At 45.4% G+C, this 26,690-nt stretch overlaps 1 protein-coding gene across 1 annotated transcript; it reads left to right on the top strand.

Moving 5' to 3' along the window:
* Positions 1 to 26,690, top strand: LOC145360670 (protein unc-45 homolog A-like). The gene is made up of 20 exons (XM_080216019.1): positions 1 to 213; positions 1,086 to 1,244; positions 1,373 to 1,409; positions 2,320 to 2,495; positions 3,394 to 3,486; positions 4,387 to 4,554; positions 5,456 to 5,624; positions 5,911 to 6,081; positions 10,278 to 10,449; positions 10,945 to 11,245; positions 12,391 to 12,485; positions 15,308 to 15,449; positions 15,678 to 15,818; positions 16,993 to 17,120; positions 18,284 to 18,350; positions 20,250 to 20,363; positions 20,835 to 20,950; positions 22,280 to 22,397; positions 23,487 to 23,642; positions 25,361 to 26,690. The coding sequence occupies exons 1-20, from the start codon at positions 1 to 3 to the stop codon at positions 25,631 to 25,633; spliced, it is 3,009 nt and encodes a 1,002-aa protein (XP_080072145.1). The 3' UTR covers positions 25,634 to 26,690.

Genomic DNA, 26,690 nt, shown 5'->3' with positions numbered 1-26,690 from the left:
ATGCAATTGAAGCTGAAGCTGAAAGCTGGATGCAGATTTTGGAAGCTGTGTCTCATTGAGGCTGAAGTTGGGACATGCGGTTCCCAACCCTCCAGCCGGGAGCACAGCCTGGCCACGCCCCCTCCGCCTCTGATTGACAGCTCCTCCCGGTTGCGTCATCACCACGCGACGCCGGCAGTCGCCAGGGCAACCGGAGGCAAGATGGCGGAGAGGGTGAGAGGACTTTGGGCCTGAGGCGGGAGAGCGGGGCTCGGGGGGGTGGGGTGGTGACAGGCCGCTGAAGCTGGGGCCGGGGGTTTAATTCTCAGCAACTGAGCGAGCCCTGAGGCCCCCGCCCCCGATCCTTCAGCAGCATCAATGTCTGAGCCAGGGTGTGGTTCAAACCCCCTCCATATAGATCAGTGCATTAGTCACTGTCCCCCCATCAAACACTCCCAGGACAGGTACAGCACGGGGTTAGATACAGAGTAAAGCTCCCTCTACACTGTCCCCCCATCAAACACTCCCAGGACAGCTACAGCACGGGGTTAGATACAGAGTAAAGCTCCCTCTACACTGTCCCCCATCAAACACTCCCAGGACAGGTACAGCACAGGGTTAGATACAGAGTAAAGCTCCCTCTACACTGTCCCCATCAAATACTCCCAGGACAGGTACAGCACGGGGTTAGATACAGAGTAAAGCTCCCTCTACACTGTCCCCCCATCAAACACTCCCAGGACAGCTACAGCACGGGGTTAGATACAGAGTAAAGCTCCCTCTACACTGTCCCCATCAAATACTCCCAGGACAGGTACAGCACAGGATTAGATACAGAGTAAAGCTCCCTCTACACTGTCCCCATCAAACACTCCCAAGACAGGTACAGCACGGGGTTAGATGTGTAACCAATTTGGCATTTTGATCTCTCTGATTAAGTTTACCAATTCAGTCTAAAATCAGGGCCAATTGTTCCCACGAGGAACTAGCTGGGAACACCAAACATTCCTGTAGCATAGTAGTTGTCACATTCGCCTACCATGAGAACCGTCCCCAGTTCTAAAACCAGGCAGAAACATTGCCTAATTGCTCATAATTTGTTGCAGACCAGTGTGGCAGAGCTGCGGGAGGATGGCAACAAACATTTTAAACTGGGAGACTACGAGAGTGCATTGTCCTGCTATACACAGGCAATTGAGCTTTCCCAGGACGTTTCAGAAAACGTGATTCTTCATCGCAATAGAGCAGCCTGCTACCTTAAACTCGTGAGTACAAACAAAAGGACCAAAATCTTTTTGAGATACTGGTTAATCAAGGAATTGTAGTTGTTACTGATTTTTAAATCAGCTCAGTCCTGTGTTTGATTTTGTTGTCTATTTCCATTATTTCTCAGGAGGATTATTCAAAAGCTGAAGCTGATGCCTCAAAAGGTGGGTAATGATCAAGTATAAGTGTTGCCCTGTTTACCTAGCTGGCTGAGTAGCATTTAATTGGGAAACAGCCGAATACTGTGGGTGTCTGTGCACGTCACCTCTTTGTGAGGCTGATGGGATTATTCAGATTGTATCATGAAGATAAGTACTGGATCAGAAAAAGACTGTTATAAACTTGGCCAGTTCTAGAAACATCTATACCACAAAAATATCTATCCAAATTATCAGTGACTCATTCTCTACTGGGCGGTAGTTTCTAACCATTGGTGCCCCTTGTTTATTGTAGTTATAGCACTTCTGCCTCACAGTACCAGGGATCTGGTTTTGATCCCCGGCTTGGTAACTGTGTGGAGTTTGCCCAGTAAGAAGTCTCACAACACCAGGTTAAAGTCCAACAGGTTTACTTGGAATCACGAGCTTTCGGAGCGCTGCTCCTTCCTCTTGTTCTGGGAGTGTTTGATGGGGACAGTATAGAGGGAGCTTTACTCTATATCTAACCCCATGCTATACCTGTCTTGGAAGTGTTTGAAAGCTTGTGATTCCAAAAAAACCTGTTTGGACTTTAACCTGGTGTTGTGAGATTTCTTACTCACTCCAGTCGAGTGCTGGCATCTCCACATTATGTGTGGCGTTTGCATGTTTTCCTTTTGTGTAGGTTCCTTCCGGGAGCTCCAGTTTCCTACCATAGTCCAAAGATGTGTTGGCTAGGTGGATTGACCATGCTAAATTCGCCCTCAGTGTACCCGAACAGGTGCCGGAGTGTGGTGACTAGGGGATTTTCACAGTAACTTCATTGCAGTGTTAATGTAAGCCTACTTGTGACACTAATAAATAAACCCTCGGTGTGGATCCTCGTTTGACTATCAGAATGTTTGCTCCCCAGCAATGATTGTCTTTTTGTTCTCAGCAATTGAGGTGGATGGAAAGGATGTGAAGGCTCTGTTCCGCAGATACCAGGCCCTGCAGGAGCTGGGGAGACTGGACCAGGCATTTGCTGATATCCAGAGATGTGCTGTTCTGGAACCAAAGAACAAAGTATTTCAGGAATCGCTGCGACAAATTGCAACAAAGGTGCAGGAGAAGGTAAGGGATGGGTGGATAGGAGTGAGAAGTCAGATTGCAGAAGCAGTATGAGGAGGAGCTAAACCAGAATAGTCAGATTGACAAGGCAGAGAAGTGTGTCCTTGCAAGATATGATATGAAGATACAGATCTACAATTGTATTTGTCCTTTTAACCCTGGTCCTCATGTTGTCAGTATCAGGTGGTATGACGATTGACCCATTTCTTTATGCTGTACAGAATCTGACAAAGGAGATTACCCACGCATTCCCTTTGTGTTATCACTGGGTTTAAGTAAACTTAGGGGAAGTGATGGCCTAGTGGTATTATCGCTAGACTGTTAATTCAGAAACTCAGCTAATGTTCTGCGGACTTGGGCTTGAATCCCGCCATGGTAGATGGTGAAATTTGAATTCAATTTTTTAAAACAAAATCTGGAATTAAGAATCTACTGATGACCATGAAACCATGTTAATTGTCGGAAAAACCCATCTGGTTCACTAATGTCCTTCAGGAAATCTGCTGTCCTTACCCGGTCTGACTCAAAGACACAACAATGTCGTTGATACTCAACTGCCCTTGGGCAACTAGGGATGGGCAATAAATGCTGGTGAATCAGCGACACCCATGTTCCATGGATGAATTAAAAAAAAGATAACAGAGCATGTAAAATATTCATGCAATTTTAGAGTGTTGTTTCAAAGTTGTGCTGTGTTTAGAGAGAGTTCATAGAGCTGTTTGCAAACAACATCAATATTGAAGTGCGACTTTAAGAAAATCCCCCAAAAATATTGAAGTTGTACAAATAATCAAAGATGCCTATTAACAGCCAGGACAGTTGAGCTTCAGTCTGCTGATGTGATTTTTTTTATTATCTGGGGAAATGTCCTCAGTGTGATAAGTTTCTTTCTCTATTCCAGGTCCGACTACAATCTTCCACTGATGCGCGAGTGGAGCAAATGTTTAACATCCTCTTGGATCCTGGTGAAAAAGACTCTGACAAGAAACAAAAGGTTTGTGCTTTCCTATTCTCGTGAGAGACAATGTTCTGTAGTTGCTACAGGCAGCAAGTGTCTGGGATGGGTGGATAGGAGCTGTCCCCTGGCTTTGTAGTTTAGTATAATGCTGGATCAGCAATGTTTTCATTCTGCATTCTCTCTGAACTGTGGAGGAAGAGCCAACAATGTAGATTCTTTCTTTCAGTATGTGGGTTGCATCATAATCAGCTGTCTAACATTAGTTAATGGCCAGATAGTTTCTGATCATATTGACTGAGGGATGAATTCCAGCTGGATGTTGAAAAAAAATTCCTGCTCTTTTCTGACTGGCATCTTTTACACTCTGTTCAGAAGGCAGGTTTAATAATCTCAATCGAGAATGCTTTTTTTTTGACAGTGTAGCACTCCCTCTGTACTGTACTAAAGTCAGTTTGTGGCCGAAACCTGGCATGGACCTACTGACTCAGATAACAGAGCCACCAGCTGAACGACAGCTGAAATTTAAATAAAAATAGATATTTTTGAAACTGAGAGTTTCCATATAGGGATGGCACGGTGGCAGTGTTTAGCACTGCTGCCTCACAGCATCAGGGACCTGAGTTTGATTCCTGGCTTGGACCACTGTCTGTGTGGAGTTTGCACATTCTCCCCGTGTCTGTGTGGGTTTCTTCTGGGTGCTTCGGTTTCCTCCCACAGTCCAAAGGTGTGTAGGTTAGATGGATTGGCCACACTAAATTGCCCCTTCATGTCAGAGGGCCTAGCTAGGGGAAATGCATGGATTTATGGGAATAGGGCCTAGGTGGGATTGTGATTGGTGCAGACTCCATGGACTGAATGGTCTCCTTCTGCACTGTAGGGATTCTATGATTCTATATTTTGATATTGATGGTCATTAATATTTTCTTTCCTCTCCAGGCGGTTCAGAATCTGATTGTTCTTGCTCGGGAAGATGCGGGAGCTGAAAGGATTTTTCGCAGTGATGGAGTGCGTCTCCTCCAGAAGATGTTGGACATTGGGAATGTGGACATGGTGCTGGCTTCACTGCGGACTCTCGTGGGGTTGTGTTCAGGCCATCAATCCCGGGTCAGTCAAGCAGAGGAAGTTTGGGGAAAAATATCCTCAATTCTTTTCAAATAACATATTTAACCTTGCTCTACAGAGACACGTAGTGACTAGAGATGCATCTTCACACTTGATGCAATAAAATTGAATTGGAAAATGATGATACAGAAGTATGCTGTAAGATAGTACTGTTTGTATTTATATAATGCTTCAAGGAACTTCACAGAAATGTTATCAAAAACTTGACTACAGGAAGTAATGTCTCCGGGTAGGAAGTGAGAGCTTCTAAAAGATACTTAACATATTTCTAAGTTTAAAGTTTATTTATTAGTGTTACAAGTAGGCTCTCCCAGTAACTCGCTTTGAGACCCATGGCCTCTTGTGGCTCTGCCTCAGATGGGCCAGGCCTGGTTTGATTTTTCCCATCATCCTTTTAAGTTTATTACTGCCACAAATTGGCTTACATTAATACTGCAATGAAGTTACTGTGAAAATCCCCTAGTTGCCACACCACGGCACCTGTCCGGGTACACACAGGGAGAATTTAGCATGGCCAATGCACCTAACCAGCACATCTTTCGGATTGTGGGAGGAAACCCATGCAGACATGGGGAGAACATGCAGACTCCACACAGACAGTGACCTAGACTGGGAATCGAAATCAGGTCTCTGGCGTTGTGAGGCAGCAGTGCTAACCACTGTGCCGCCACTAATTATTTTTGCTCCTGCTGTGAATCTTTCAGTCAATCGTCCATTAGTTGATGACTGCTAAATGTCATATTCTATGGCAAATGATGCTCATCCATCGTCGGAAATGGATCCAGTTTAAGCTGTATTTGTTTTGGTGTAGAAATAATTTGAATTTATAGAGCATTTAGTGTTTACCTAAAACTCTGGGTTTAGCTTTGATTCCTGTTTGCAGGCAGTGGTGATTCTGCATACGATAGGAATGGACAGATTCTGCCGTGTGATGGGCACTGATAATGAGCAGGTTTCCCTGGCAGCGTGCAATGTCCTGCAGGGCATGTTCGATTCACTGAGAGGTGGAATAAAAAGTGACATTCGAGGGAAAGAGGAGGCGCTGGTTCTCGGTGAGTGATGTGACTCTCTGTGTGAGAATAATTTCTCGTTCTGTACAGCTGGAGTTTGTCACTATCTGCAGCAGAATACAGTTTTATTTTCGAGAACTGGCATTGCCCTTTAGAAAAGGCTCCCTGAGGATGTGTTGAATTGAGGGGAGTGCCATGGAAAGGGTTGCTGGTTATACCAGGTCCACACGTGGAAAAGTGTGAACGTTACTTGAATAGTTCTTCCAGATTACGAAACACTAATTAAGCCACATTTTCAAATAACAAATTTTTTTTCACTGACCTTTAGAACCCATGAAAGAATTGAAGATGATGATCCACCAGCTGCTGGAGATGTTAACTCAGCGCGAGGTTTCCACCCATGGCCGTGACAATTCCACAAACCTCCTGATTAAAAATGTTCCACGGAAATCCTTACGCGACCCTGACAACACCATGACGATCTGGGTAATTGATCAGGGTAAGACATAAACTGAGGGAAGCAGCTGGCAGCATGGTTTGGCTGGTGTCAGAGAGAAGCCACTTTCTTTGTTTCTTGTTCACTGGTTGGTGAGGCCAGCATTTATTGTTGCAGGTCCAGAGATCAGGTTCAGCCAGACAACAGATTTCCTTCCAAAAAAGGGCATTAGTGAACTGAGTTGATTGTTGTGTCAATCCAGTGATTACATGATCATAAATAATGATTTATTATTGTCACATGGATCGGGATACAGTGAAAAGTATTGTTCCTTGCGCGCTAAACAGAAAAGGCATTCCGTTCATAGAGAAAGAAAGGAGAAGTTGCAGAACGTAGCGTTATAGTTACAGCTGAGGTATGGGGAAAGATCAACTTAATGCGAAGTAAGTCCATTCAAAAGTCTGACAGCGGCAGGGAAGAAGTTATTCTTGAGTCGGTTGGTATGTGACCTCAGACTTTCGTATCTTTTTCCCGACAGAAGAAGGTGGAAGAGAGAATGTCCGGGGTATGTGGGGTCCTTAGTAATGCTGGCTGCTTTTCCAAGGCAGCGGGAAGTGTAGACAGAGTCAATGGATGGGAGGCTGGTTTGCGCGATGGACTGGGATACTAGCTTATTATTCCAGATTTGTTTGATTAACTGATTTTAAGCTCCCTAACTGCTGTGCTGGGATTTGAATTTGTGTCTCTGAATTGTTGGTCCAAGCCTCTGGTCCAGTAACATGATCATTAAGCAATGACTCGATGTCTTTGTTGTTCCCCTGCTTTGCAAAGCTGATCAGGTAAAATGTTTAAACTAATGTGCTGTTAATTGGAGATTTCCTGAGCCACAGAACCTAACTAACGCTGCTCTGGTTTAGGATTTATTTACTAGTGCAGTAACAATGTTAAGAGGAACCCTTTTCAAATCTCTAGTCCCACAAACGGGGGTAAGCAATTAGCAGGAACAGAATTAAGATAAAAACAGAAATGGTTGGAAATACTCAGCTGGTCAGGCTGCATAAAAGTGGAGAGGAACAGGCAGTCTGTTAGCTCAGTTGGCTGAGATGCAACAGCATGGGTTCAATTTCTGTCTTGGCTAAGGTTATTCATGGAGACCTGTCTTCTCGTTCATGCCCCTTTATGCAGTGAGCCTCAGGTCTCTCCCTTTGAGGGGGAGAGCAGCCTATGGTCAACTGGGACTATGGAGACTTTGCCTTTATCGAGTAGAGAGGAACTGAGTTAACATTTCAGGTCGATGACCTTTCATTGCAGCATAATTGGACTATCCGGACAAGCCCTCACTTGTTCATGAGCAGACTGGGAATGGAGGGATACAAAAGAATGGTCTAGTTGGAGCAATGAGCAGCGCAGGCTTGGAGGGCCGAAGGGCCTGTTTGTTTTGCTGTATTTATCTTTGTTCTTTGTACCTGGGTTTTGAGGGTCTTGTCTATCTGATTCCATTGGCGGTTGGTGGAGACACCTGTCCTGCTGCTATAATAAAACTAAAATAGAGAGACATTCACAGTAGCTTCATTGGACTATTAATGTAAACCTATTTGTGCCACTAATAAATAAACATTCAGTGAGAAGTTATGTTGTGGCTGCGATGCACAGGTGACCAGAAGTTTAACAAGTACACCTGAGAGTGTTGTACCTGGCCATTGTGAGGTGGAATTTACAGAGCTGCTGCAGTGGCATTTAGCCTTCACAGAGAAGCTGGCCTAGTCTGATGACTCATTTCTAATACCTGAACTAATCCAGTAGAGGGGTGAGTGCTTTGAGAAATTCTCTTCACTGTGTATAAGACCAGGCTCTCCTCTCTCTATCTCTGTTTCTATTCTGAGTGTGGATGTTCAGCCACTTTCACATTGATTCAATGTGGACATAATCGCTGTGTCTTGCATCTCTCCTTGACGTGTTAGAGCAAAGAGGGAGGAGAGGCTTTTGTGGGGTGTGTGTGTATTTGCATTCACAGTGGATGCCGTATAATTCAATCTCATTGAAATACATAGGGCCAGATTCTCCGACCTCGCTTGCAGGTGGAATTCTCCCATCCCGCTATACTGAGCACTGAATTCTCCGTCCTCGCTGGTAGCACAGTTCATTAGCACTGCTGCTTCACAGTGCCAGGGACATGGGTTCAATTCCCAGCTTGGGCCACTGTCCATGTGGAGTCTGCACATTCTCCCCGTGTCTGTGTGGGTTTCATAGAACATAGAACATAGAACACTACAGCACAAACAGGCCCTTCGGCCCACAAGTTGCGCCGACCACATCACCTACCAACCTACAGACCTATCTATAACCCTCAATCTCATTAAACCCCATATACTCATCCAGAAGTCTTTTAAAAGACCCCAGCGAGTTCGCCTCCACCACCACTGACGGCAGCCGATTCCATTCACTCACCACCCTCTGAGTGAAAAACTTACCCCTAACATCACTTCTGAACCTCCCTCCCCGCACCTTAAATCTGTGTCCTCTCGTAGCGACCATTTCAAACCGGGGAAATAGCCTCTGAGAGTCCACCCTATCTATTCCTCTCAACATTTTGTAAACTTCTATCAGGTCGCCTCTCAACCTTCGTCTCTCCAGGGAAAAGAGTCCCAGCTCCCTCAACCTAACTTCATAAGGCATGCCTCCCAGTCCAGGCAACATCCTTGTAAATCTCCTCTGCACCCTTTCAATAGCTTCTACATCTTTCCTATAGTGAGGCGACCAGAACTGCGCACAATACTCCAAATGAGGCCTGACAAGGGTCTTATAAAGTTCCAGCATTACCTCCCGACTCCTAAACTCAATCCCTCGATTAATGAAGGCCAGTACACCATACGCCTTCTTGACCACCTCCTCCACCTGCGAGGCCGATTTAAGAGTCCTGTGGACCCGGACCCCAAGATCCTTCTGCTCCTCAACACTACTCAGACTTCTGCCCTTAATAGTGTACTCGTTCATCCCGTTGGTTCTGCCAAAATGGACGACAACACATTTATCCGCGTTGAAGTCCATCTGCCACTTCTCCGCCCAGTCCTGCATCCTATCTATGTCCTGCTGCAACTTTTGCCATCCTTCCAGATCATCCACAACACCACCGACCTTCGTGTCATCAGCGAACTTACTTACCCATCCCTCCACTTCCTCATCCAGGTCATTTATGAAAATGACAAACAACAAGGGTCCCAGAACAGATCCTTGAGGCACTCCGCTGGTGACTGACCTCCATTCAGAAAAAGCCCCATCCACAACCACTCTCTGCCTTCTGCAGGCAAGCCAGTTCTGGATCCACAAGGCCAAAGGCCCTTGGATCCCATGCCCTCTCACCTTCTCAAGAAGTCTTGCATGGGGGACCTTATCAAACGCCTTGCTGAAGTCCATGTACACTACGTCCACGGCACTTCCTTCGTCAATGTGTTCAGTCACATTATCGAAGAACTCAACTAGGCTTGTAAGGCACGACCTGCCCTTGACAAATCCATGCTGACTATTCCTGATCATGTCAAACCTCTCCAAATGTTCGTAAATCTTGTCCCTCAGAAGCCTCTCCATCAGCTTACCAACCACTGAGGTCAGACTCACCGGTCGGTAATTTCCCGGGCTATCTCTGTTCCCTTTCTTAAAAATAGGAACTACATCCGCAATCCTCCAATCCTCTGGAACCTCTCCCGTCTCCATTGACGACGCAAAGATCATCGCCAGGGGCTCTGCAATCTCTTCCCTCGCCTCCCACAGTATCCTGGGGTACATCCCATCTGGTCCCGGCGACTTATCTACCTTGATAGAATTCAAAAGTTCCAACACATCCTCCTCCTTAATATTCACGTACTCAATCCTTTCCATCTGCTGCAAATCCATAACAAAATCTCCCAGATCGGCTTCCTCCGGATGCTCCGGTTTCCTCCCACAGTCTGAAAGATGTGCTGGTTAGGGTGCAATGGCCGTGCTAAATTCTCCCTTGGTCTACCCAAAAAGGCACCAGAGTGTGGCAACTAGGGGATTTTCACAGTAACTTCATTGCGGTGTTAATGTAAGCCTACTTGTGACACTAATAAATAAACTAAACCGGCAATGGTGGGGGTGTGGATGGCCAAAAGAATTTTCAGCACAGGAACTAGTTTCTTAGTCTTATGTCGGTGGTGTTTGTGCTGTACATGGACCTCTTCCTGCATATCTCTATCTCACTCTGTCAGTGTACTTAATTGTCTTCTGTCTGCACCCATCAGGAATGAAGAAGATTCTGGAAGTGGCCGGTACGGTTTCAGAAATCCCTGACTGCCTTTCGGTAACGGACAGTGGTCGGATGAGCGTGTCAGTGCTGCTGAACAAGCTCTACGATGATCTCAAATGTGATGCAGAGCGAGAGGTCTTTAACAAACTCTGTGAAGATTACGTCAGGTAGTGAATTGAATGAGAAAGGGGATTGGGAAGTGTAGCTTTAATTCCTGCTCTGTGCTGAGTTAGCTGATACCACGAGTGCCCCTGTTTCACAGTAAGGGAAAAATCGGCCACGGTGACTCCTGCTGGAACAGAAATGTGTTGAGGCTTGGTGCTCACACTTGTTTATCATTTGAATCCCCATGTGACCGCTCCCCACCCTACCTCTATAACCTGCCCCAGCTTTACAATCTTCTGAGCTCCCTGTGCCTCTCCAATTCCGGCATCCCTGATTTTAATCGCGTCATCATTAGTTGTCATACTTTCAGCTGCCTAGATCCTATGACCTGGCATTCCCTTAGGAAACATCTTTACTTCCTTACCTTCCTCCTTTCAGATTCTTCTTAAAACCTACCTTTCTAACCAAGCTTCTGGTCACAATACCTCATCGTGTGGCTCTGTCTTGATTAAGGAATAATTTTATTAAACTTTTATTAAATTTTTTTTTGTGCACAGGGACTGCTTTGAGTCTTCAGGAATGGACGGAAAGCTACAAGCCATCCAGACTGTGTCCACCTTGCTCCAGGGGCCCTCGGATGTTGGAAACCGGGTGCTGGAAATGAGCGGGATCTTGGAGTGCATGATAGCGTTGTGCAGCTCTGAACGAGAGATCGACCAGCTGGTTGCTGTGGAAGCTCTTATCCACGCTGCAGGCAAGTCGAAGCGGGCTTCATTCATCACTGCGAACGGGGTGACCCTACTGAAGGACATCTACAAGACGAATGAAAGTGATCAGATCAAGATTCGGGCTCTGGTGGTAGGTTATGGCAATTTCGTTGGGCAACACTTTAGGATAGAATCATAGAATCCTTACTGTAAAGAGGATGCCATTCAGCCCATCAAGTCTATACTGACCACAATCCCACCTAGGCCCTATCCCCAGAACCCTATGCATTTACCCTGCTAATCTCCCTGACACTAGTGTCAACTTAGCACGGCCAATCAACCTAACCCACACATCTTTGGAGTGTGGGAGGAAACCGGAGCACCCAGTTAAAAATATTATTGAAGGAACACTTTGAACTTAAAGTGCTGCCCGCATCCTGAAACTTCTCCTTTGACCCAGCTAATTACTAGACGTTTGGGATATTACTGAGACTTTCTACACAGAGATGGCCTTACCATCTCATGGATAGTATCATTGGATCCCTGCAATGCAGAAGGAGGATATTCGGCCCATCGAGTCTGCATCAACCAAAATCCCATGGGGAGAATGTGCAGATTCCACACAGACAATGACCTGAAGCTGGAATTGAACCTGGGAACCTGGCGCTGTGAGGCAGCAGTGCTAACCACCGTGCTTATGGACAGCCAAATATCTCATTTTGGTTCATTTCCACTTCCCAAAGTGAAGTGAGGTTAAAAAATGTGCTCTCCGCCCCCCCCACACGGCACCCTGATTGTTCTGAGCTTCAGTGATTTAATGATTCATTGAGTCTGTAATGAGTTAGCCCACCTCTGCCAGACTGGCACAAAGGTGTCTGAATAACCCTGGATTACGTAGGGGTGACTTTGACAACCACATCTGTCTGGATGTAAAATTTTATCTGTGATGCCTCTTATTGTTAAATAATTGCTCAGATTCAGTCTAGTTTCACTTGTGAGTAGAGGTTACTTGACTTAGGTACTTTATTCCAATGAGCCAGTACCACAGTGATGGTGAGGAAGGGGCAGGCATGGCTGGAAGTAACATTTGTTAAAAATATTATTTAAAAAACACTTGGAACTTAAAATGCTGTCCACACCCTGAAACTTCTCCTTTGATCCATCTAATTACTAGAGGGACGGGATATTACTGAGATTTTCTACACAGAGATGGCCTTACCATCTCATAGTACAAACTTTCTGTGCGGTCAAGCCTGTGTCATATTGCTCCGCCGCTTAATCTGTTTCCTTTTTCAGGGTCTGTGCAAGGTGGGGTCTGCGGGTGGAACAGACTACAGCATGAAGCAGTTTGCTGAAGGTTCGACTTGCAAACTGGCAAAGCAGTGCCGCAGGTGAGCTGGTTTCTGCTGCTTCTGATAAGACCATAAGACAAAGGAGCAGAATTAGGCCACTCGGCCCATCGAGTCTGCTCCACCATTCAATCATGGCTGATATTTTCCTCATCCCCATTCTCCGGCCTTTTCCCCATAACCCCCGATCCCCTTATTAAACAAGAACCTATCTATCTCTGTCTTAAAGACACTCAGTGACCCGGCCTCCACAGCCTTCTGCGGCAAAGAGTTCTACAGATTCACCACTCTCTGGCTGAAGGATTTCCTCCTGATCTCTGTTTTAAAGGATTGTCCCTTTAGTCTTAGGTTGTGCCCTCTGGTTCTAGTTTTTCCTACTAGTGAAACATTTTCTCCATGTCCATTATATCCAGGCCTCGCAGTTTTCAATGAGATCCCCCTCAATGAATATAAAATGAGTATGAGGGCGGCATGGTAGCACAGTGGTTAGCACTGCTGCTTCACAGCTCCAGGAACCTGGGTTTGATTTCCGGCTTGAGTCACTGTCTGTGTGGAGTTTGCACATTCTCCTCGTGTCTGCGTGGGTTTCCTCCGGGTGCTCCGGTTTCCTCCCACAGTCCAAAGATGTGCAGGTTAGGTTGATTGGCCATGCTAAAATTGCCCCTTAGTGTCCTGAGATGTGTAGGTTAAGAAATTAGTGGGTAAATATGTAGGGATATGGGGGCCGGGCCTTGGTGGGATCGGTGCAGATTCGATGGGCCGAAGGGCTTCTTTCTGCACTGTAGGGTTTCTATGTTTTTTCTATCTAACCCAGAGTCCTCAACTGTTTCTCATACGACACGCTCTTCATTCCAGGAATCAGTTAGCAAAAGTTAACTTGAATGGTTCATTTGCCAATGGCCACTCTATCCAAGCCTTTGCAGTATCTGATGCTGTGAGTGCAACTGTAATGCTGTGAATCAACTGAATGAAAGAGCAGGGTCCTGTGGCTTTTGACTGAGGATGGAGAAGAATCTGAGGAATCTCGTTTGTTCAGTAGTTCTGATTTGCTATTATATATTATTGCTTGTGTGTGTTGCTGGGGAACTGAACTGCAGATTTTAGAAAGCATCCTCTGCATTGCCCCTAACAATGTGCCTTGGTTCCAACCTCAGGAAACCATCTCCTGCTGCATCTGTTGGCATTTTTACAGTTCCCATACAGTGTATTCTCTGGTTTTTCTCAAGGAGATTGCTGAGTGAGGACAGGTCTCGGTTATACTTGGAAAGCCACCAGGGATTGGATTTGGCAGACTCACCAGTCTAAATTGTTGTGACATTTGGTGCATTTTTGTGGGTATGTGTTCGTATCCGTGATCTTGCGTCCTTGCCAAGTCACACTGTTGCTCTCCAAGTAGAAGTTTTGCCAGCTTTCGGAAGATGGATAGTAGTTTGCTTTTAAAAGGTTAGGATTATATTCACTGGAGTTTAGAAGAGTGAGAGTGGATCTCACAGAAACTTATAAAATTCTAACACGGTTAGACAGGGTAGATTCAGAAATAATGTTCCCAATGGTGGGGGAGTCCAGAACTTGGGGGGGTTCATAGTTTGAGGATAAGAGGTAAACCTTTTAGAACTGAGGTGAGGAGAAATTTCTTCACCCAGTGGGTGGTGAATGTGTGGAATTCAGCACCACTGAATGTAGTTGAGGCCAAGTCATTGTTTGATTTCAAGAAGAAATTAGATATAGCTCTTGGGGTTAAAGGGATCAAGGGATATGGGAGGAAGGAGGGGGTCAAGATATTGAATTTGATGAACAGCTATGATCATGGTGGTTGGTGGAGCAGGCTTGAAGGGCTGAATGGCCTACTCCTGCTTCTAAAAAGTAAAAAAAAGTTTATTTATTAGTCACAAATAGGCTTACGTTCACACTGCGATGAAGGTACTGTGAAAATCTTCCAATCGCCACACTCTGGCACTTGTTCGGGTGCACTGAGGGAGAATTTAGCACAGCCAATTCACCTAACCTGCACATCTTTGGAGTGTGGGAGGAAATTGGAGCACCCAGAGGAAACCTATGCAGACACAGGGAGAACGTGCAAATTCCACGCAGACAGTGATCCCAGCTGGGAATTGAACCTGAGTCCCCGGCGCTGTGAGGCAGCAGTGCTAACCACTGTGCCACCGTGCTGCCATTCTAGTTCTATGTTATATAGAATTACACACAGCGTAGAACATAGAACCAGGCCACTTAACTGGCTGATGTTTATGCTCCCCATGACCTTCTTCCCAAACTTATTCATCTCATCATATAAGCCTTTCTCATTTGTGTTTATCCAGCTTCCCCTTAAATATATCCATTATATTTACCTTTGCTGCAGATAGCAAGTTCCATGTTCTCACCATTCTCTGAATAAAGAGGGGGGGAAGGTGGGATCAGGATTTTGAATTTGATGATCAGCCATGATCATAATGAATGGCAGAGCAGGCTTGAAGGGTGGAATGGTCTACTCCTACTTCTAGTTTCTAGGTTTCTCCTGAATTCCATTTGGGTTTTCCACACGTTTCCCCAATGAGTGGAAACATCTTTTCTTGATTCCTATCAGAATTCGCCAGCATTGTAAAGAGCTCCATCAGGTCACCCCTCAGCCTTGGCTTTTTGAGATTAATGAGCTTCAGATGGTTCATCCTGGTTTATTTTGATCGTTAACTGTATCAGACCCACAAGACTTGAACAATATAAAGAGTCCAAGGCAGGGGAGCAATGGGGAAGGAGCTGAAAGTGCAGCTGTATTAACTGCTGCTATTGTGGCTGTTAATGCGCTGAAAGCAGCGGATGATTCACTCAGGCTGTTTCTAATAACACTGCCGTCCCACTCTTGCCAGGTGGTTATGCAATGACTCGATTCAGTCCAGTACACGGCGCTGGGCAATGGAGGGACTGGCCTATCTAACCTTCGACGCAGATGTAAAGGAGGAGTTTGTGGATGACCAGCCTGCAGTGCAGGCTATGTTTGAGCTGGCAAAGGTAAGTGGCCAACAGAGTAACCACTAAAGGATAAAGCAGAAGCCGTGAGCTTTAAGTGGCTTGTAACCCAGCCTCTGGTTTCAACTTTTGGATTGTTGGAGCAACTTTGAAAAATTAGATCTAATGTTTCTACTTTCTGTTTCATAATGAGATTAAAGATCAGTGTTTACTGCTCTTCTGCCCCTCCTGTTTTGTTATAACAATGTCTTGCTTTTATTCCTATTCCAGTCAGAGGAAAAAACCGCTCTCTTTGCAGTTGCGTCAACTCTTGTAAACTGCACCAACAGCTACGATAAGGAGACACCTGACCCACAGCTTCTGGAACTGGCCAAATACGCCAAGCAGCATGTACCAGAGGAGCACCCAAAGGTACAGCACAGTTACTGCCCATCCTTACAGGGAATGACATTTGTTACTCTTGCTTCACCCATGAGCTAGGGCTGATCCCCTGGTCTGTGCTGAGTTAAATGGGTCATTATTACTGATCCTCCGTGCTATTTGTAACAGGAAGAGAAAATCATTACCCATGCTTCAGTTTTTTGGTTTCTGACTCCTGAGAGGATTATGTTTGTGAGGATGTTGGGGAAAATCTGATCAAATACAATTGTGATTTTCCTGTATGATCGTTAACCTGACTCCCTGTCTCAGTTCACACATGAAGAACAATCTTTGGGTAGTTCTTCATGCCCAAAGAAGAACCCGTCCCAGAATGATCCAGCACCCGGAACATCCCTTTTTCTCCTTCAAATCTGGATGGCACAGTGGCTATTGCTGCTGCCTCAAAATGCCAGGGCCCTGGGTTTGATTCCAGCCTTGGGTCACTGTCTGCGTGGAGTTTGCACATTCTCCCCCATATCTGCGTAGGTTTCCTCTGGGAGCTCTGATTTCCTCCCACTGTCCAAAGATGTGCGGGTTAGGTTGATTGGCCGTGCTAAATTGCCCCTTAGTGCCTCAGGATGCATAGGTTAGAGGGATTAGTGGGGTAAATATGTGGGGTTATGGGGATAGGGCCTGGGTGGGATTGTGGTGGGTGCAGGCTCAATGGGCCAACTGACCTCCTTCTCCACTGTAGGGTTTCTGTGATCTGTGCGGCTGATGTTCTCTACATCTTGCCTAGTTTAATTCCACTCTCAATACCCTTTAAAATCCCAGTTACTGCAATCCCACTTTCCTGCTCACTTGCTGTACTTTGTAATATCCCACATTGTTTTTCAAACAACTACATAACTTCTTTTATTAAAGTTGTAGAAACAGGAGGTGACCCCTTGAGTGTGTTCTACAATTCAGTTAGATCATGACCGATCTGCTCCTGAACTCTGTACCCACCTTTATTCTATATCCCTTCATACAGAGGAGAAAGTTCCAGATGCCAGCCCTTGTGAAGCAATGCTTCCTGCTTTCAGTGAATGTCAGTGGTTTCTGGCAGCGTTCCACTTCCTAACCACCCCATGAGCTTAAAAGATGTTTTTCCAACTCACACCTCAGTTCTTTTTAAGAACTGAAAAATGATTTGACACTAACAATGACACTTTCTGTTTTGTAGGATAAACCCAAGCATGTGAGGAAACGGATTGGGAAACTGCTGAAGGCAGGGGTGGTGTCAGCGCTGGTGTGTATGACAAAGAAGGAGAGTCCGGCACTGACAGATTCCTGTAAGGAGATGATTTCTCGGTATGTGTGTGTGGCCCCTACATTCTCCTTAAGCAAACTATTGTTGCAGAGTTTCACACTCTGTGTCTTAATTCGAACCATGACCTATTATTTAGTAGAAAGATATTGCAGCTATACTGTGCACAGCAAGATGCCACAAATGGCTACGGGATATCTGAGGGAGGATAAACGAAGGTCGTGGGATCTCTCACCAGCCTGAATTACTGCAACAGACAGAGAGGGCCTCAATCTAAAAGATTGCTTCTTTAGCTCCCTCTGCACCACACAGAACGCTCACGCCAGCCCTGGCATGGGACTTGAACCCACAAAGATAGAAAGACAGCAGTGCAGAGCTCCCTCAGTAAAGCACTGAATTACATCAGTCTCTGGAGTGCGACCTGACCTCGCAACTTTCTGACTGAAAGATGAGAATGCTACCATGTGTAACACAACAAAACTGGGGCTGTTGTATTGCAGGCTTTACCAATCAGCCTGGTTTATCTCTAGGAATTGAGAATGCCATCATTCAGCACCAGATAACTCTGAAAGCCAATGATCCTGACTGAACAAGCGGTGTCTGTACAAATACCTGCGCCAGAATCCTATTGCCCTGCCCGCCACAGAATCGGAGTGGGTGTGGAGCAACAGGAATGTCCTTTGACCTCGGTCGGGGATTTCCAGTCTTGCTGGAGCAAGGCTGTAAAATCTCACCCTGATCCCTAATCATTGCCTTTTCCAATAGGCACATTAAAACTTCATGTTGGAGGCAGAATTGTGTATCCGTTAACAGAAGCAGAGGATTCTCAGTGGATAGATTTGAGAAAATATAGGCTTGGTTATGGGATTCAGTTTAATGTTAAAAATAAACAGGAATTTTAAATCGTTTGCTCCTAACCTGTCCATGGCTCAGTCTCATGGCTCAGCAAAAACCCCACATTTAATTCTTGTTAGCGATGCTGCCACTAAGGGTGATACTGTTGGAGTAATCTTTACTGCTTGTAGATCTGTCTCAACTTTACCAACTCCAAGCAGTGCTGTGCTGGTGCCCAGTGCTTCAGAGTTTTTGTCCTCTTCAGACACTTGCAACCAAGTTAAGCAACCTTGTTACTGCATTTATGTAGCAACCCTGTAAATGGCTGCAAACAGTATAAAACCGAGAGCTTCAAAACCTTTCTGTATTTCAGGGTGATGCTGTCTCTGGTTGAGGCCCCAGAGGATCGTGGAATCGTGGTAGCTCAGGGTGGAGGCAAGGTGAGTGTGACAGTGAGCGTGTTAGCTCCTCAGCATTTCCCCAAATCATTGGGCCAAGTGATTTGTGCTTCTTTATAAAACTGCCATGAGGCCCCTGTGGGGTAAAGACCAGAGACAGCAGTGAGAAAACAACAAAGCAATCCAAGAACAGTTAGCACGTATAGGTATTCATTTCCTCTTCTGAAAGTACTTTCTGGTGCTGAGATACGACTCCCTGCTATATTGTTCACTTTGCCAGAAAACAAAGCCTTCAAGTAAAAAGGGGAGAGATACAAAAGGGGCCAGAAGGGCAATATTTTCACAGAGGGAGGTGAGTGTCTGGAATGAGCTGCCAGAGGTAGTAGTAGAGGCAGATATAATTTTATCTTTTAAAAAGCATTTGGACAGTTACATGGGTATAGAGGGATATGGGCCAAATGCGAGCAATTGGGATACCTTAGTGGTAAAGACAGGGTGGCATGAACAAGTTGGGCCGAAAGGCCTGTTTCCATGCTGTAAACCTCACTGCTCAACCTAATCTTACTTATTCAGAACATGGAATATAAAGCACAGAAATGGACTAACATCTAGCTTAAAGTTTATTTATTAGTGTCACAAGTAAAGCTTACATTGACACTGCAATAAAGCTACTGTGAAATTCCCCTAGTCGCCACACTCTGATGCCTGTTCGGGTACACTGAGGGAGAATTTAGCACGGCCAATGCACCTATCCAGCACGTCTTTTGGACTGTGGGAGGAAACTGGAGCAGCCAGAGGAAACCCACATAGACTCCGGTCAATGTTTATACGCTGCATGAGCCTCCTCCTAGCCTACTTAATTTCACCCTATCAACCCATCGCTTAATTCCTTTCTCCTTCATGTTTAAGAGGAAGCTAGGTAAACACATCCATGCTATTCACCTCAACTACCCCCAGTTTCCATGAATTCCCCTGTCTGATCACTCTATGGCTATAGAAGTTTCTCTGAGTTCCCCATTGGGTTTGCTTGTGCCTACCTCATATTTATGGTTCCTAGTTTTGAATTCTCATATGTGGTAATATCTTCTCTGTGTAGGAATGAGAGTTGTGTCTAACTCTAATGCTTTCCCTAATGAGGGAGGCCCTTCAGTCCATTGTATCTGTGTCAGCCTTTCCAATTTCCAGCTTTTGATCCATAAGCTTGTAGCTAGTGCTCATCTAAATGCTTCTTAAATGTTGTGAGGGTTCCTGCATCAATCGCCGTTCCGAAGCAGAGAGAGTCAGATTCCCACCACCCTCTGGCTGAAACAGTTTTTCCTCAACTCTCCTCTGAATCTCCTGTTCCAAGGTTATTGATCCCTGAACTAAGGGGAAACGTTTTCTCCTATCTACCTTATCGATGACCATCATAATTCGGTCAGGTCCCCCCCTTAGCCTTCTCTGGAGCGGCACAGGGGCCTGTGCCTCACAGTGCCAGGGACCTGGGTTCGATTCCGGCTTCGAGTGACTGTGTGGAGTTTGCACTTTCTCCCTGTGTCTGCATGGATTTCCTAGAACACTCCAAAGGTGTGTAGGTAAGATTGATTGGCCATGGAAAATGTCAGGGGGTACTAGCAGGGTAAATGTGTCAGGTTACAGGGATAGGATCTGGTTGGTGCAGACCCGATGGGCTGAATGGCCTCCTGTACTATAGGGATTCTAGGATTCTATGACCCTCTGCTCTAAGGAGAACAATCCAGCTTCTCTCAACTAAAACGTCCCAGCCCAAGCAATATCCTGGTGACTCCCCACTTCACCTGCCTTAATGAAGGAACCATAACTGACCTTCAGAACCTCTTCCACCACCAGACTGTGATCAGATTTCCATTTTCTGCATAGCACAAATGTGTTTTGAATAATCACATTTAATAACCTTGCTTATTACTTCCTCTATTTCCACAGGCTCTAATCCCTTTGGCATCAGAAGGCACAGATGTTGGCAAGACCAAGGCAGCCCAGGCATTGGCAAAAATCACAATCACCTCGAACCCTGAGATTGCTTTCCCTGGAGAGAGGGTGAGACCTGAGGATTTATATGAACCGTCTTCAGATATTTTTCAAGAACTGCATTAATTTCACAGTTTTAAGGATAGTCTCATTTTCCACTTCAAACTATTCAGCAGATAATTCCATCTGGTGTTGGTCCATTTTAAAGATATTGGTACTGCAATGGCCCTTTATCCCCCTGCGGCATGGGACCAAAATGAGTAAGGGGATGGACACCTCTCTGTCATAATATAAAGATTCTACGTAAAGTAGGTTTGGATAGACTTTAATCCGGTCCCTAGTGAACATGGATCTACAGCTCCAATCCATTCCAATATTGCCGTGACCTTCACAAAGATCTGAGGATGTTTGATTTCATAAAAACCCACACTAGATATAGTAGGAGGCACTCTGCTGAGGTTTGGAGGTGTGGCATGTATTGATGAGTTAAGGAAGCCATCACTGAATAAACATTTCTGTTTGCGCCCTTCATTCCTTTAGGTTTATGAGGTAATCCGACCTTTGGTCAGCCTTTTGCACCTTGACCGTACGGGGTTGCAGAACTTTGAATCACTGATGGCATTAACCAATTTGGCTGGGATCAATGAGAGGCTGCGGTAAGTGACTGGGTGAGAATATGCTGTGGGAAGAATGGGGGGGTAGGTTCCTCCAATAGTACAGCTGGATAAACAGATCCTATTCTTAAATTGATGAATCTTCACTTTCCCTCTGTAGTAACTGTTTCCATATCTCTTTACCATTGGTTGAAAAGGTTTCTTCATGATACTGTAAGAAGTCTACAACACCAGGTTAAAGTCCAACAGGTTTATTTGGTAGCACGAGCTTTCGAAGCGCGACTCCTTCATCAGGTGAGCTCGTGCTACCAAATAAACCTATTGGACTTTAACCTGGTGTCGTGAGACTTCTTACTGTGCCCACCCTAGTCCAACGCTAACGTCTTCACATCATCTTCACCATAGTAAGCTACTTCCCAGGACTGTCTTATGGTCTTTAATTAGGTCATGTTGATCTTTTTTGAAAAGAAACCAATCCCAATTCCTTAATGGTTTTATATCTTTGAACCATTTCTTTGAGTTATTGCCTCCGTATCCTTTTGTGGCACGAAGAAATAAAGAACAGTACAGCACAGTAACAGGCCCTTCGGCCCTCCAAACTTGCACTGATCACGTTGTCCTATCTAGACCAACCACTTATATCCCTCTAATAGCTTTCCTTTGGTCATTTCAGAATTATTTCATGATTATGAGGTGCTTTCTGGATGTCCTGAAGTCATGAAATACACTAGAATCCTAAGTCTGTCTTTCTTAAATGAGCAGAACTATCAAGTAGTCATGGAACCTGGGTTGGGTGGATGTGTGCAGACCTGAAGCAAAAAACAAAATTCACATTTGGGAAGGCCAAACAGATATCAGTCCCCCAGTATCGTGAGTGGTTACCAAAACTTTGTGTTCAGATTATTTTTGCACCTTGGGGTGCATTAGGGGTGAAGGAGTGGCACAGTGGTTAGCAATCCTGCCTCACAGCGCCAGGGACCTGGGTTCGATTCCTGGCTTGGTCACTGTCTGTGTGGAGTCTGCATGTTCTCCCCGTGTCTGTGTGGGTTTCCTCTGGATGCTCCGGTTTCCTCCAAAGATGTGTGGGTTACGTTGATTGGCCATGCTAAATTGACCCTTAGTGTTAGGGGAATGTCAGGAGGATTAGTAGGATAAATACATGTGGTTACGGGGATAAGGCCAGGTTGGGATTGTTGTCAGTGCAGACTTGATGAGCTGAATGGCCTCCTTTTGCACTGTAGGAATTCTATGATTCTATTCTCTGATTCTACTGGAGTGGGCTTTGGACCAGGTTCTGACTTAGGTGAGAGTTCGACCCACTTGGTCAAGGCTGGCACTGATTTACTGATTAATCTCTTGACTTATTTTCAGCCAGAAGATAATTAAGGAAAAAGCCATTCCAATGATTGAGAGCTACATGTTTGAAGACCACGAGATGATCCGATTGGCAGCTACTGAGTGCATGTGCAACATGGTCCTGAGTGAGGAGGTACCTTAGTGCCGGATGCAGAGCTTTCTTTACACTTCACTCTGGCTGTTACAGTTCCTTTAATGGGTAACTAATATGGTATGAATCATAGCAACCAGGAAGGAACCAGGTCCAAACCCCACTCTGCTAACTCATCTGAGGCAAGAGCTGGGCGAATGTCACTTCAGTGCTTCTGGCAGGAGGAAAAGCAGCCCAAATGCCTGGTCGTGATCATAGGGGCGGCACAGTGGTTAGCACTGCTGCCTCACGACACTACGGATTGGATTCGATTCCTGGCTTGGGTCACTGTATGTGCGAAGTCTGCATGTTCTCCTCATGTCTGTGTGGGTTTCCTCTTGATGCTCCGGTTTCCTCCCACAGTCTGAAAGATGTGCTGGTGGGTGCATTGGCCATGCTGAATTCTCCCTCAGTGTACTTGAGCAGGCATCGGAGTGTGGCAACTAGGGAATTTTAACAGTAGCTTCATTGCATTGTAAATTTTAATCTCCAGTGACAGGAAAATATAGTGTTTGGAAATTGGGTGAGATTAGCTCTTGAGGGTCAAGTATCCTGCCAGCATTTTGTCTTTTTTTAATTCATTTGTGAGACATGGGCATCACCGGCTGGCCAGCATTTATTGCCCATCCCTAGTTGCCCTTGTTCAGAGGGCAGTTAGAGTCAACCACATTGCTGTGGCTCTGGAGTCACGTGTAGGCCAGACCAGGTAAGGATGGCAGATTTTCTTCCCTCAAGGACATTAGTGAACCAGATGGGTTTTTCCCACAATCGACAATGGGTCATCAGTAGATTCTTAATTTCAGATTTTTTTTATTGAATTTATCATTCGCTGAATTTCTGGATTAATAGTCTAATGATAATACCATTAGGCCATCACTTCCCCTGTCTTGTAGCTGGAATAGTCACATAGGTGAGGTACAAGGTGTAAAGTACAGACAGGACTGACTCCCAGCAAGGAGAGTAGACGAAAGCATTTTGAACGTGCAACTAGCCAAAAAAAAAGTTAGTGCCTGGGATTATTATTTTGTTGGGGAGGAGAACTCTTTTTTTTCAGCAGCCTTAACCTTCCTTTCTGTTTGGATCTTTTTTCAGGTACAGAAACTGTTCCTGGCTGAGGGGACAGATCGTCTCAAACTGCTGGTGTTGTACAGCGGTGAAAACGATGAGAAGTTGAGGTGTGCAGCTGCGGGTGCTGTAGCTTTCTTAACATCGCTGCAACCAAAACTCTGTACCAAGATGACGCAAGTGGTGAGTGACTCTACACTGTTCCTCCCTGCATCCGCAGTGTGCAGTACCTGACTCATCGTCCTGCCTTCAATTTACTCATTCCTTACTTCCCTTCATCTCTCCGCCATTCATCACGATCATGACTGATCATCCAACTCAACAGCCTAATCCTGCTTCTTCCCCATAATCTTTGATGCCATTCACCCCAAATTCATCCCAAACGGGATGAACGAGTACACTATCAAAGGCAGAAGTCTGAGTAGTGTTGAAGAGCAGAAGGATCTTGGGGTCCAGGTCCACAGGACTCTTAAATCGGCCTCGCAGGTGGAGGAGGTGGTCAAGAAGGCGTATGGTGTACTGGCCTTCATTAATCGAGGGATTGAGTTTAGGAGTCGGGAGGTAATGCTGCAACTTTATAAGACCCTTGTCAGGCGTCATTTAGAGTATTGTGCGCAGTTCTGGTCGCCTCACTATAGGAAAGATGTAGAAGCTATTGAGAGGGTACAGAGGAGATTTACAAGGATGTTGCCTGGACTGGGAGGCATGCCTTATGAAGTTAGGTTGAGGGAGCTGGGACTCTTTTCCCTGGGGAGACGAAGGTTGAGAGGCGACCTGATAGAAGTTTACAAAATGTTGAGAGGAATAGATAGGGTGGACTCTCAGAGGCTATTTCCCCAGGTTGAAATGGTTGCTACGAGGGGACACAGATTTAAGGTGCAGGGAGGGAAGTTCAGAAGTGATGTTAGGGGTAAGTTTTTCACTCAGAGGGTGGTGAGTGAATGGAATCGGCTGCCGTCAGTGGTGGTGGAGGCGAACTCGCTGGGGTCTTTTAAAAGACTTCTGGATGAGTATATGGGGTTTAATGAGATTGAGGGTTATAGATAGGTCTGTAGGTTGGTAGGTGTTGATGTGATCGGCGCAACTCGTGGGCCGAAGGGCCTGTTTGTGCTGTAGTGTTCTATGTTCTATGTTCTATGCTATATCCAGCTTCTCTTGAATACATTTAATGTTTTGGCATCAACTACTTCCTGTGGTAAGTCCACAGGCTCACCACTCTTTGGGTGAAGAAATGTCTCCTCACCTCTGTCCTAAATGGTCTACCCTGAATCCTCAGACTGTGATCCCTGGTTCTGGACATCCCCACCATCAGGAATTGCAGTGTTAATGTAAGCTTACTTGTCACTAATAAATAAACAAAATAAAACACTCACATTTGCACACAGCAAGCTCCCACAAATGGCAATGAGATAATTACTAAATAATCTGTTTTAATGGTGTTGATTGAGAGATAAATATAGGTCCAGACATGAGAACATTCTTTAAAGTAATGTAACGGAATCTTTTATGCAGGTTAATGTCTTACCTTGAGGAGTGCAGCACTTGTTCCATGCTGCAGTGGGCACGTCAGTGTAGACTGGGTACCCAACTCCCTGGAGTGGAACTTAAACCCGCAACCTACAGACTTGAGATTAAAGCTACCCATAGCTGACACTTGGTTGTATTAGCTCTCTTGGTCAAATAGCTTGCAGACACAACATCTAGGCTCACAGTCAGAGAATAGTCATTAGGAGAGCAGAGGTGCCTGTCAAACTTGGCAGAAACTATATAAAGAGGGATAGTTAACATAGTTCTGTTCTCTGCCCTGCGTGTTTCTTTTGAAATTTGCACTGCAACTGGAAGTTACATCTTTGTGCTTCACTCTTTTTCTCTCTCCCCCCACTCCCCCAACACCCTGACAGACAAGCCGTTGGTTGGAGATCCTACAGGCACTTGTGCTGAGCTCAAACGTTGACCTGCAACACCGAGGGCTTGCCATCACCCTCAACTTAATAAACGCTGAGCGGGAGCTTGCAGCCCTGCTCATGGAGACAGAGACATTGGAAATCTTGTCTGCTTTGAGCAGGGACGGAGATGAGAAGAAAAGCAAAGTGAGGGCTGTTGCCAAGGATTGTCTTGCCCGAGCAGTGGAGTATGGACTAATAAAACCTGCGGAGGAGGAGACCAGCCCTTAGTGGAAGCCGGTGCAGAACATTCCAGGAACAGCTAGCAGGCGAGAAACACTCTCACTATGCGTCACACTGCTAACCACAAATCTTTGGATAGTAAACCACCCTGCACAATGAGTGCCACATCTTTCAATCACAGTATTTTGCTACAAGGGATACCATCTCCACCAACAGGACTTGGCTCCTGACATATTTTGTACTTAAGGTACTGAAGGAGTTTCCTGGAGTATCAAACTCACTAAGGAAAAGAGCCATCATGGTTCAGAATCCATCTCTTTTCTAATGCTCAATCCCATGGCTGCCTTGGCCTTCTGATCGCTGGACCCAGTGGACCACTCTTTTTCTCTGGTCCTGAACAGTGAAAGTTAGTGAGCTAGTTGACTATGGAGGCCACTGTAAACCAAGTATGATCTTAACCTCAGCCACAAGTCACAGGATGGAAGTGGGGATGGTGTGGTTCTAGCCAATTTCTTCTCCCCGCCCTGACCTCAGGGATGCTGAAGACCAATTTCAGACAAATGCGGGAATGTAAATTGGGCAGTTTTTAATGCAGCTGGATGGAAAGTTAACACGAGTGGAACACAGTGATATAGATCTCCTGCAATGGCTGGGGAAAATGTGATTTTTGATCAGAATATTTCAGTGAATGCTGGTGTAAAGTCCATGGCATCTTTATTGAGACCATTCCAATATTTTACACAATTTTTGCAGCACTTCCATTATTGGGTTTGAAGGTCACATCATGATGTGAGTGTCCAAGTTGTGCTGCCAGTGCAGGGTATGAGTTTAGCAGGACCCTTGTTGAGGGCAACACAGGAGATCTGATTCAGTTTTGGACTCAGTTTGAGAGTTGATACTTAACTTTCACAAGCTGCGACACATCAACACTAGACTTGTAGTGTGGATTCAGAGTTCATAGATTTAGTAGCTTTCTGCAAACCAGCTGTGTAAAATGAAAGGTGATGAATCTGTTCAATGATCAAAATATGTTTTGTCTACATTGTACACCTTACACATTCATTTATTTGTTTTCACTCAAGTTAAACGAAGATTGACTATCGTG

This window comes from Carcharhinus amblyrhynchos, chromosome 32 (assembly GCF_965287045.1).
Source record: "Carcharhinus amblyrhynchos chromosome 32, sCarAmb.v2.hapA, whole genome shotgun sequence".
Classification (NCBI taxonomy): domain Eukaryota; kingdom Metazoa; phylum Chordata; class Chondrichthyes; order Carcharhiniformes; family Carcharhinidae; genus Carcharhinus; species Carcharhinus amblyrhynchos.
This window is presented reverse-complemented; position numbering and strand designations above follow the sequence as displayed.

Excerpts from the sequence above, each read along its gene's own strand:
- LOC145360670 (XM_080216019.1), top strand. The coding sequence starts at position 1 with ATGCAATTGAAGCTGAAGCTGAAAGCTGGATGCAGATTTTGGAAGCTG. Across the intron at positions 214-1,085 it reads GAGGCAAGATGGCGGAGAGG|ACCAGTGTGGCAGAGCTGCG; the intron begins GTGAGAGGACTT and ends AATTTGTTGCAG. Across the intron at positions 15,819-16,992 it reads TACCAGAGGAGCACCCAAAG|GATAAACCCAAGCATGTGAG; the intron begins GTACAGCACAGT and ends TCTGTTTTGTAG.